The 12,454-nt window shown below is 40.5% G+C and overlaps 1 protein-coding gene across 1 annotated transcript in view; it reads right to left on the minus strand.

Annotated features, from left to right (window-relative positions):
• LOC140724597 (uncharacterized) overlaps positions 1-12,454 on the minus strand; it is a 91,239-nt gene that overhangs the window by 61,359 nt on the left and 17,426 nt on the right. Inside the window, exon 4 of the mRNA XM_073039022.1 lies at positions 12,015-12,118. Coding sequence (XP_072895123.1) covers positions 12,015-12,118 — 104 coding nt within the window. The remainder of the gene's footprint in view (positions 1-12,014; positions 12,119-12,454) is intronic.

Consider the following 12,454-nt stretch of genomic DNA (forward strand, 5'->3'; position numbering starts at 1 on the left):
GTTAGTCTTGGTCTTTCTTGTGTTTTTGTGATATCATACTGGAGGAACATTGTATCAGTTCTTTGTAATTTATTTTTTTATTGAAGTTCATCATCAAACAAACATTTCCATAAGATGTATTTCAGATGTTGTACATATATATCATATAATCATATATATCACAAATCTCCACAAAGTACTTAGCTGAGGTATACACCTATAGAAAAGAGTGGAAAGAAAAAACAAGGAAAAGGAAAGAATTATGTACAAGTAGGGAGTGATTTTTTTTTTACAACAGATTCATTGATTTGTGAGAATAAAATCAGGCATATAAGGTATTATGTAGTTAAACCATTTTCCCAGTGTGAATCAAATTGTTCCAGCTTATGATTAACAGATGCTGTTATCTTCTCCATTTTGTAAATGTCCATTGTAATTTCCATCCATGTATTTAAAGTTGGGCTCTCCTGTGATAACCATTTCCTAGTAAGAGTCTTTTTACCAGCCACCAACAGTATGTTCATTAAATATTTATCTCTTTTCAACCATTCTTGAGGTATATATCCACAATATATGGTCTTACTGTCTAAGGGTATTTCACATTTAAAGATGTCTTGTAGGGCATTGTGTATCCCCCTCCAATAGTTTCTGATAACAGTGCAGTCCCAAAAAATATGATAATGATTTGTATTTTGATTTCCACAATTTCTCCAGCAAACAGAGCGGTTACTATCATAATGGGATTTCTGAGAGGGTGTAATAAAATATCTTATCAAGTTTTTCCATCCAAGCTCCCTCCATTTCTGTGAACTGGTATACTTCCATTGATACCTCCATATTATTGTCCATTCTTCCTCAGATATAATTTTGTTCTTCTCCCTTCTCCCATTTTGTTTTAATGTATGAAGTTGAATGTGTTTTAAGTTTTGACAACCCCTTATACATGCTTGAAATGATTCTACTACCATTATCTGATTTATATGCTTTTCTAATGAGCTCTATCGAGCATGTATTTGCCTTGGTTACATTTTTAAGCATCTTATTAACATATTGTTGCATCTGTAAATACTGATAAAAATCTTGTTTTTCTAATAAGTGTTTCTCTTTAAACATTTCAAAACTGAACAGTATTCCTTCTTTAATTATGTTGCAAAGAACTGTTATTCCTTTAGCTGTCCAGTCCTTAAATCTAGCATCCAATTTATTTGGTGTAAAATCCAAGTCATGTGCACACAATTTAAGAATTGCAATTTCTCCTTCTAGTTTATATTCTTTTATAGTAGTTTTCCATATTTTAAGAGTCAATTTCACCCATGGGTTATCAATAGTATTTATGTACCTTTGCAGGTTGTTATCAGCCAAAATTGTTTGTATGGGGATGGGAAGTACCCGCTCCTCAATGTTTTTCCATTGAGCGTCATATGATGGGTTGCACCAACATATCACAGCTCTCAACTGTGCTGCAAAATAATAATCCCTAAGAGAAGGTAGGCCCCATCCCCCCCCCCCCTTTTCTTTGCTAATTGCAAAGTTTTGAGACGAACTCTAGGCCTTTTACCCTGCCAAATATATCTTGATAGCATCTTGTTCCATTCATTGAATTGATTTTGATTTTGATTGGTAGGGTCTGAAAGAGATATAATAGTCTGGGCAGTATATTCATTTTAATAGACTCAATCCTTGAACTGAGACTGAAAAAAGGAATCAGGTTCCATCTTGCCACATCTTCCTTAATTTTTTTTGTTATGAAACCAGTAACCGGTTTCACTTACCAGCAAAGATAGATATGTCAGTTGAAGTCCAATGGTACTATTTCCAAAAGTTTTATTAATAAAGGGGCACAAAAATTAAGGTTAATACAAACATTCAGATAACATGCGTCAATACTCAATCTAAAACGCAGGTACATTAATAATCACTCAGAAATAAGCTCTTTCGTTGTCTAGGGTATATAATACTGAGTCCAATTGGAAATATAAAGAGTCACTCTGAAGTCTGCAGGCTTTTCCCTTTTTGGTTTCACGTGTTGGAGAGAGAGAAGAGAGATTGTTAGGAAAAGAGACACTTGCCGTTGTCTTGATGAATCAAATCCTCAGCCTCAGAGGATTTGGCTTCCCTGGTGTTAAATAAAAGCGATCTTCCGTTGGTTCCAGCCACAAACCCCGCATTCGGAATTTAACGCACGTGGCTTATTTCAAAATGGCTTCCCGTTCCCACGGGAAGCGTTATCGTGCTTCTTGGTGTCTCCTTGGTGCGTCTGAGGGTCGTCCTCTTTCAGACCCTTCTTTATACTGCCTCACGGGATCTCAGGTGTCAATCAGGTTGCAGGTGATGCAACCTCTCTCTCTCAACCAGCCCACTTTGCCCGAGGGCTTTACAATGTCCCTGCGAGTTGGCACGTCTGCAGTTCCCAGGTGTCTCCTGAGAACAATGCCACAGTCACCAGCTTTTGTCCCAGTGGAATGTCTTTCCATTTCCTGTGTCCATTCAGCCTGTCTCTCTCTCTCTCTTTTGGGTCATTGACCCCCCCCTTTTCTAGGGCTCTTGCAATTCTCACAAAGGAGGGGGCTGGTATCATAACACCTCCCCTCTTAAAAAGGTTTTTACCAGCGGTTAAAACCCAGAGTGGTACAGTCTTACAGAAATTTTGAATCTAATACAGAGTAATACAGTTATACATTCAAGTCAGCATCTAAACAGTTAACAAGTACAGTGCCCCTTTCCTTTAATACCTTAACCTCGTGTGCCCTACTAACGCCTGGTAGCATCAAACTTCAGCTCAATAACCACCTTATTTATTTGCTTTCTTCGGCAACATAACTAAGGAGGTGTGATCTTAGCTTACATACATCTACAAAGGTTCATGCAAAAGACAAATTTTTATGCTACTTTCAAACTTAACAGTCAAGCTTCCATGGGTGTTGTCTTTATTATTCACATACTTTGTCAAAATCCCTTAAAACCGGCTTCTGCTATTTTAAAAATCGCGCCCCCATTAACCCTCGCCTTTTTTCCGGTTAATTCCCTCGTGGCGATCTTGGGCACCCTGGCGAAATAAGCTTTCGCCCGCTCCTTTCATAGGAGTTATTTTGTCAGCGTGTTCCAAACTTAGACCACCCAATTCCTTAATTTTAGGCCATTTGTCGTTTTCCTCTTCAGGACCCGTCATGCTATTAGTTTCCAATTTAAGATCCGCAAGCGATCTCGCTTTGTTCAGACAGCATTTCAAATTCTGCCTTTTCACAGCACCCTCTTGAATAACAATAGCGTGTGGGGCACCTTTACATTCCAAATCAACCTGTAATTGATTCGCAGGCACCGTGTTACCACGCCATTGTCTCTGCAGCCTGGTTGCTGCTTCTGACATCAATCCAGACATTAAATTTTCTTCCTTTGATTTGGGAATTACAGATTTCCCGTCTCCCTCCACAACAACAGTTATCTCCCCATTCGTAAACTCCACATTAACTCTGAAGACCCCCTTCTGTACAACCCTCTGGGAACTCACACTTCCCAAGGTTAACCCCTTTTTCCCCGAACCAGGTCTATCTGACTCACGAGGACGGCCGCCCCGTCCCCCTGAATCAAACACCTCAGACTTCCCCTGAGCTCTGTTACCAGGTTCAGCACCACGTGCGCCCCCATCTTGGACACACTCAAACGGGACATTGGCCCCTTCCAGGCTTTCAATACCCGTACCTTTTTCAAATTCTAACGTCCCCCGATCCTTCCAGCTACTCTCTAGGCAGCCCCCCGTTGGGGAAGGCGCAACCCTGCGAGCTGAAACAACCTCCTCGGCCATTTCAGCTGACTTCTCCACAGCAAGGATACCCTTCCTCTCTAAGACTGCCCTCATTTCACTCTCGGGACCATCGAGAACACCTTTAGAACTCTGAACTTCTTCAAACAATTCTGCCAAACCAGACAGATTAACCATGTCCAACTCTGGACATTTTAACAACTTTATCCGTTTCTCAACTTTAGTTCCTACCTCTAGGACCTTTCTCTTCACTAAGGGCAGGGCTATTTCCTCTCCCTTACCCCCTTTTACTTTACTGCTTTCTGTTTTACCACCCTCGGAACCCTCATGGTACAGGGTCGGTAAAAACATCTTGGCCAGATCACCGCTGGCTTCATTTAAACTGTCCTCTTTCTCAGCCGCTTTTTCCGACAGGCTGCGAGTGACCGCGCATGCGCGATAGCTTTGGGTCTCTAGGGGCGGGGCCACCGTACTCGCCGGTCGGCGGGTCGGCATCATGGCTGCCCAAATCCTCCCTCCTGCTAACACACTTTGTAACAACGCGACCCACTGCTCTTGTGGCCACTTCTGGTTCACTGCCACCTTTTCAAAAAGCAAGAAATAACTATCAACATCCGTCTCTTCGAACGGAGGTACTACTCTCAGCTCCCGACTAACATTAAACCGCTCTCTCCTTAGCTCCTCCCTCTCTCTTTCTCTCCCCGCTGCCGCTCTTTCGGCTGCTGCTAACTCTCTGATCCAAATTTCATGCTGTCTTTGCCTCTCAGCTTGATTCTGCTCGTTTTCCACCTCTAACCCCTTCGCCAAATTTAACAAGTCTGCTTTGGCGCTCACCTCTAGCGCCGCCACAGTCGCGTTTTTCATAAATTCACACACGTCCATCTTTGCTGGTTTTCTGTCTGGCTACCTGCGAAACCAGATTTAAGTTTGGACTTACAGCCCGATTCACTGACCCTCCCGTTTGGTTTCAAATCCCGGACGAGCCCCCACTTGTTATGAAACCAGTAACCGGTTTCACTTACCAGCAAAGATAGATATGTCAGTTGAAGTCCAATGGTACTATTTCCAAAAGTTTTATTAATAAAGGGGCACAAAAATTAAGGTTAATACAAACATTCAGATAACATGCGTCAATACTCAATCTAAAACGCAGGTACATTAATAATCACTCAGAAATAAGCTCTTTCGTTGTCTAGGGTATATAATACTGAGTCCAATTGGAAATATAAAGAGTCACTCTGAAGTCTGCAGGCTTTTCCCTTTTTGGTTTCACGTGTTGGAGAGAGAGAAGAGAGATTGTTAGGAAAAGAGACACTTGCCGTTGTCTTGATGAATCAAATCCTCAGCCTCAGAGGATTTGGCTTCCCTGGTGTTAAATAAAAGCGATCTTCCGTTGGTTCCAGCCACAAACCCCGCATTCGGAATTTAACGCACGTGGCTTATTTCAAAATGGCTTCCCGTTCCCACGGGAAGCGTTATCGTGCTTCTTGGTGTCTCCTTGGTGCGTCTGAGGGTCGTCCTCTTTCAGACCCTTCTTTATACTGCCTCACGGGATCTCAGGTGTCGATCAGGTTGCAGGTGATGCAACCTCTCTCTCTCAACCAGCCCACTTTGCCCGAGGGCTTTACAATGTCCCTGCGAGTTGGCACGTCTGCAGTTCCCAGGTGTCTCCTGAGAACAATGCCACAGTCACCAGCTTTTGTCCCAGTGGAATGTCTTTCCATTTCCTGTGTCCATTCAGCCTGTCTCTCTCTCTCTCTTTTGGGTCATTGACCCCCCCCTTTTCTAGGGCTCTTGCAATTCTCACAAAGGAGGGGGCTGGTATCATAACATTTTATATAAAGGCTGATAATTACATTCTGATAATTTTGCCAAATCTTTTGGCATAATGATGCCCAAGTATTTGAAAGACTCTGTGCGTCATGCCCAGGGATATCGACTTTCAATTTCTCTTGGTGGGCTATAGTAATATGAAAGTAATTGGGTTTTATCTATGTTGATCTTGTATCCTGATAATTGACCATATTGTTCAAAGGATTGCATCAATTTAGGCAAAGAGTATGTTGGTTGCCCTAGATAGATCAAAATGTCATCCGCATAACAAGCCAATTTATGCTCTGTCCCTTTAATAGTAATTCCCCTGATATCTTCATTTTGTCTGATGTATTGAGCTAATGGTTCCAGATATAACGCGAAGAGTAGTGGTGACCATGCACAACCCTGCCTCGTGCCCCTTTCTAGGGTAAGACTATTTAATAAATATCCATTGATTTTAATCCTAGCAGTAGGATTGTCATATAGTGTCTGTATAGTTTTAATAATTGTGTCTTGGAAACCAAATCTATGTAAAACTCTGTAAAGAAAATTCCAATTAACCGAATCAAATGCTTTTTCAGCATCCACGCTTATCACTATTGCTTTGATTTTATTTTTTTGTGTATGATCCATAATGTGAAGTGTCCTTCGTATATTGTCTTGTGTCTGGTGTTGTCGTATAAAACCTGTCTGATCGTTACGTATCAGTATGGGTAGAAACTCCTCTAATTGTTCGGCCATGATGGAGGTAAATAACCTATAATCTACATTGAGAACGGATATTGGTCTAAATGACCCGCATTCCATTTTATCCTTGCCTTCTTTCGGTATAGTTGAAATTATCGCTTCCTTCCAACTGGGTGGCATTTGTGCCTTTTTTAGAGCCCAGTTCAGTGTGGGGAGTAAAACAGGAATTAACTCATTTTTAAATTCTTTGTACCACTCTGCCGTATACCCATCTGATCCTGATGACTTCCTTAATTTAAGCCTACTAATTGCAGCTTTTAATTCAACTTCAGTTATATCAGCAATTATCATTCTATTTTGTTCTTCAGTTAATGTGGGTAACTCTAGAGAATTCAAGAAGATGTCAATTTGGGTTATGCTTCCCCTGGAACTTAGGAATATAGAGTTTTGTAAAACACTTCAAAAGCTTCTTGAATTTCACTTAGCTTATTTTTTTATCATTTTCGTTCTTGGGTCCCTAATTCTATGAATTGTATTTTCTGCTATTTTTTTTTCAGTTTCCACGCCAGTATTTTCATAGATTTCGATCCACTTTCATAATGTCTCTGTTTCAGAAACATTAAGTTTTTCCTGATTTCTTCCGTAGCCAAATTATTTATTTCATTCCTAATTCTTTTAATTTCCCCTAATGTATCCTGTGTCAAATTCAATTTGTGATTTTTCTCTAGTTCCTTCAGCCTATTTTGTAATTCCTCTAATATTTTATTCCTTATTTTTTTCTTATATGAAGATATCGCTATAATTTTCCCTCTTAAGACTGCCTTCAGAGTATCCCATAAAATGGGAGGTGAAACTTCTCCATTATCATTAAATTCTAAGTAGAGACCAATTTCTTTTTTAATTTGTTCCTTAAAGTACCGATAATTGAGTAGACTTGAATTTAGTTTCCAAATAGTATTCTTTGGTTGTAGGTCAAAATCAACAGATAAATATATAGATGCATGGTCACTTACATTTATTGTCGCAATTCCACAGGTGTTTATTTTATCTTTGTCTTTTCCAAATGTTATGAAATAGTCTATTCTTGTATATACAGAATGGGGAGCAGAATAATGAGCGTAATCCCTTCTTGTCAGGGAAAAGGTCCCTCCATATATCAACTAAACCAACATCCTCAACAAGTGTATTAACTTTCTTATGTAAAGATTTTGTTTCATAGGTTTTTCTATCGGAAGAGTCTGAATTTAGTTGTAATTGTAAATTTAAGCCTCCCCCACATATCAGGAGACCTTCTGTTTCTATTACCATAATATCAGTAATTTTCTGAAAGAAACCAATATCACTTCCTGGGGGTGCGTATATATTCAATAGAGTAACTGAATTTCCATCTATATTCCCCCTTACCAGAATATATCTGCCCTCTTTATCTCCCATTTCAAATACTTTTTCAAAATTTAGCTTACTTGAGATAAGAATAGCAACTCCTCTCCTATGTCCTGATTTATATGAGGAGAAAAACAGATTAGTGAAGCCCATTCTCTTTAGTTTTTTATGCTCATTATCACTTAAATGAGTTTCCTGTAAATATACTACATGGGCTTGTTCTTTTTTCATTTTGGATAAAATTCTCCTATGTTTGATTGTATTTAATAGCCCATTGAAATTAAAAGAAATGAATTTTACTTTGTCCTTAGCCATCTGTATTTATCTGTCAATGTATCATTGAAATTAGAATAAAACTTAATTGATCTACTCCCTGAACAAATAAGAACTAAGAAATGCAAATAATAACAAAAATGGCAATGAACGTGTGATTCCAAGGCTGAGGTCCACATTATAATAAGTATTTCTTGAGATAGGTATATCACTGTGTACTTCTGTTTAGCTTCTCAACATTTTTAAAGTTAGCCAAACCTTATGGCTCTTCTGAAGGGGGTGAGGACTGTCTTTGGGAAACTCTCGGTCTCTTCCTGATATATTTCTCTCGGCCTCCTCCCGTCTCCTGCCTTCTCGATTCTCACACTATTTCCCAAGCGGAGCGGGATAATTCCTCAGCCAGGCTTTCCCTCGTTTTGGTCATGCTGACGGGCAACCCTCTGGCCTTCATATCTGTAGTCGCCTCTTCCACTGTCTGGTACAACTGTGTCCCGTTGTCATAAAACACTCGAAATTTAGCAGGGTACGGAGTTTGAAATCTAATCTTATTTTGCTTTAGTACTCGCTTTACTTCAGAGTATACTTTGCATTTCTGGAGGACCGCAGGGGGGGGGGGTAATCTTGGTCAAAATATATTAATTTATCCTCTAAAAACACTCTCTTCTTACCCCAGGCCCTTCGTAGAATCTCTGTCTTGGTGCTGTACCGAAGGAATTTAATTATTATTGAGCGTCACTTTCTATCCTGGGTAGGTTTCAGGATGAGCGCGCGGTGGGGTCTTTCGATTTCCAGCTCCATAGCCAGGGGAAGCTCCAGCACGTCCCCTAGTAACTTTCCGACAAACTCCATCATAGATGAGCTCTCTACTCCTTTGGGAACATTGTAGATTCTGATATTTTTCCACCGTCATCCTCCCTCCAGGTCAAGCAGTTTACCTTCTTGGTGATATAATATTTTTATTGTCTTATTCAGTATCTGGTCCACGTTTTGAATGCGATCTTCCACCTTCTCAATTCAAGTCTCTGCCACCGCTATTTTTTGATTGACGCTGGCGAGCTCTGACTTAATATCACGGAGCTGCTGCTTTATATCTTTCTGGACCTCCATTATTTCTTTCAGGATTTCGAAGACATTCGCCACGTCGCCTGAACGAGGCCCAGCGGCCGCCTCGTTAGCACGCCGTCAGGTAGGAGAGCCGCTCGCTGCACTCCTCTCGGACGCAGGCTCCGCAGTGTCGCTTTTTTAATTTCCATTCCTTTTCCTTATTCTTGCCCCTCTTTTCAGTTCAAATATTTTTTGAAAAATTTTATATTTTATGGGTTAATGGGGCTTAATACGCGTTTTTCCGGAGGAGCTAGTGACTCAAGCTGCCATTCTCGACGATGATGTCACCGGAAACTTGTATCATTTCTTAATGCATGCACTACTAAATGACAATAAACGAGGACTGAATGTCCTCATAATCTAATCCCAGGCCTGGGGATCAACATTCCCATCAATACCCAAGGCCTGGGGTTCCACACTCCCATCAATATCACAGTCCTGGCGTTCCACACTCCCATCAATACCCCAGGCCTGGGATTCCACACTCCCATCAATTCCCCAGTCCTAGGGATCCACACTCCCATCAATACCCCAGGCCTGGGGATCTGCACTTCCATCAATACCCCAGGTTCTAGTACTCCACACTCCCTCCAATACGCCAGGTCCTGAGGTTTCACACTCCCATCAGCACACATGGGCCTGAGGACACTCTCGTTCTGTGATTCTCACTGGCCTCCTATTCACACTGTTTTGAAACTCACTGGGTTCTCTTTCCCATAGTACTTTTAAAGTAATAGCTTTTTTCTGGGATATTCATTATTCTACAGTGTAACAGCTAAAAGTTAATGCATTAAACATATGGTAGAGTTCGAGTGGATTAACATCCAATATGCCTGAACATTTGCCAGTTTGGAACCATGAAATATGTGGACGTGCTGGGTTACCAGAGTTTTACCATAGCAGATTTTTACCTGTTATTTCCCCCTCTTTGCAGAGTTGTCTATAATTAGAGAGCACATGCTTAAGATCATAAACAGCAAGTTTAAAGGGATCCTGAGAAGAATTTACTGTTGACCAGAGAACAGTTGAAATCTGGTATGCTGTTCTTAAGGGTTGTGGAGACAGGTACTTTCTCAGCATCTAGACCATATGCAGACAATCATTTGAACTGTCATAGCATATATAGACTGAGTGATAGCAAATGGGAATAGTGTAGTTATGTACGATATTTGGCATTAATATCATGGGAAGAAGCGCCTGTTTTTATACGAAATCACTCATTGACCAGTCCTCCTTAGTGTGATGCTGTGGGGAAAGCATTCTCACTCCCCTCCTCTGCATGACAGGGCTCACAGATGTGGCACGTGAATACAGGTGCCTTACCCACTAGTTCAATGCCATCAGCAGTAGTCCCATTTTTTCTTGCTCAGATCCCCTTAAGCTTCCTTTAGCTCTTGGGCCACACACCCATACTTGGAGAAGCAGTTGTTATCAACTTATCGACCAGCACAGCTTTGGCATGTGGGAGAAAGTTAGAGAACTGAACAAAGTCCCATTCTGCTCTGCTGAGTGGCTGAGTAGGAAGTCAGACTTAGCCTCCAGCTTCAATACCAGTAGCCCACTACTGCTGATGGAACAGGATCAAATGTTAGCGGTGACAGATCTGAACTGCTATATCTTTTTATGTTCCTTGAGATCTGGCATTTATCCATAATATTTGCAATGTTTCAGAATGCCATTCACAATCAATTACACTCAAAGTTTATTATGCACCAAAAGCAATATCTAAAAGGAGTTTGAGGAGATTTGGTAGGTCACTAAAGACTCTAACAAATTTCTACAGTTATACTGTGGAGAGCATTCTGACTGGTTGCATCATTTCCCGGTATTGACTCTCGAATGCATGAGTTTGAACGAGGTCGCAGAGGACAGTAGATCCCACCATTTTCATCACAGGCGCAAGTCTCCCCACTATTGACAATACCTTGAAAAGGCAGTGCCTCAAGAAGACACTATCTATCATTAAGTACTCTCACCATTTGGGACATGCACTCTTGTAATTTATAGATTTTTATGCTTTTGTACTGCACTGTTGCCACTAAACTACAAATTGCACATCCCATGTCATGGTAATAACCCAGGTTCTGATTCTGAGGTCAGAAGGGAAAGCAGGTAATGCCAAAACAACTGCTCACTAGCACAGTGTGACAAAAAAAGAAATCACTTGTGGTTGAAAGGAAAAGCCGTAATATTTTCCCAGAGTTTGCAGTGAATTTCCAGTGGTCAAGCAATGCTTAAGAACTTGCATGAAGAGGAATTTTTGCACCTTAAGGGAAGGAATGTATTCAGCTTCTGGTAATATGGGATGAAATGTCAAAAATTGCATTTTTTCCTTTGTTTCCAAATATGACTAAAATAGGGATGGGCACTTTACCTCCCCATCCATTCTGTATGAAGATTGGAGAAGTCTCCTTGACTGCCAAGATGCAGCATCTTTACAATATGTACCAGTTCACAAAATTGCCCAGTCACAAAATATGACTGCCGCTGCTTTCCACAACCTGTTTTAGGTGAAGGCAAGGTTGTTTGATATGATCAAAGGTTGCCTCCAAATTGATAGCCATTCAGAAAATAGCAAATTTAACATCTCAAACCTCATACAAGGCACAAGACTTTTAAAGACTTCTGGCTTTCACATGCTAACACATCATTTCATATTGAAATTTCTCTCCACGTTGAGGTGAACACTATTAAGACCAAGATATAACATACATCTCTGTATATCATGACAATGACTCCAATTCTAAAGTTAGGAAGGAGAAAACCTGATCACCGCGGTGCAATTTCTCTGTCAGAACTTCCCCAAATACCCTTCTTCATCACTTCCAGTCTTGAAAAATGTTACAAAGAATCTTTAGATAGAAACAGACAATTAAGTCCAGTTGTCTAAGCCATTGTCATGTTTCACCACACCATTCCCAGGAGATGATATGTTATTTATATTACATATACATATATATATGTTGTCACCATTCAAGTTCATTAATTGTTTATAGTTGATATTTTCACTTACCAATGCACCATTCAGATCCTGAGAACAGTTAGTCAGAACTGGTTGCGTAAGGTTTAATGTGTTGTTGCTTAAAGTACATTGTCGACTTGCACGAGGTAATTCAGCTATTGGAAGTGAAAATTCATGTTGACTGCTTTAAACATGATTTAATTAGAATGAGAGAGTCATAGAACATTACAACACAGAAACAGGCCATTCAACCCATCTAGTCTATGCCAAACTGTTATTCTGCCTGGTCCCATTGACTTGCACCTGGACCATAGCCCTCCATAACCCTCCAATCTATGTACTTACCCAAACTTCTATTAAATGTTGCAATAAAACTCACATCCACCACTTCCACAAGCAGCTCGTTCCATATTTGCTCCATCCTCTGAGTGGAGAAGTTTCCTTTCATGTTCCACTTAAATATTGAATCTTTCACCTTTAATCTACTGAAA

This window comes from Hemitrygon akajei, chromosome 3 (assembly GCF_048418815.1).
Source record: "Hemitrygon akajei chromosome 3, sHemAka1.3, whole genome shotgun sequence".
NCBI lineage: Eukaryota > Metazoa > Chordata > Chondrichthyes > Myliobatiformes > Dasyatidae > Hemitrygon > Hemitrygon akajei.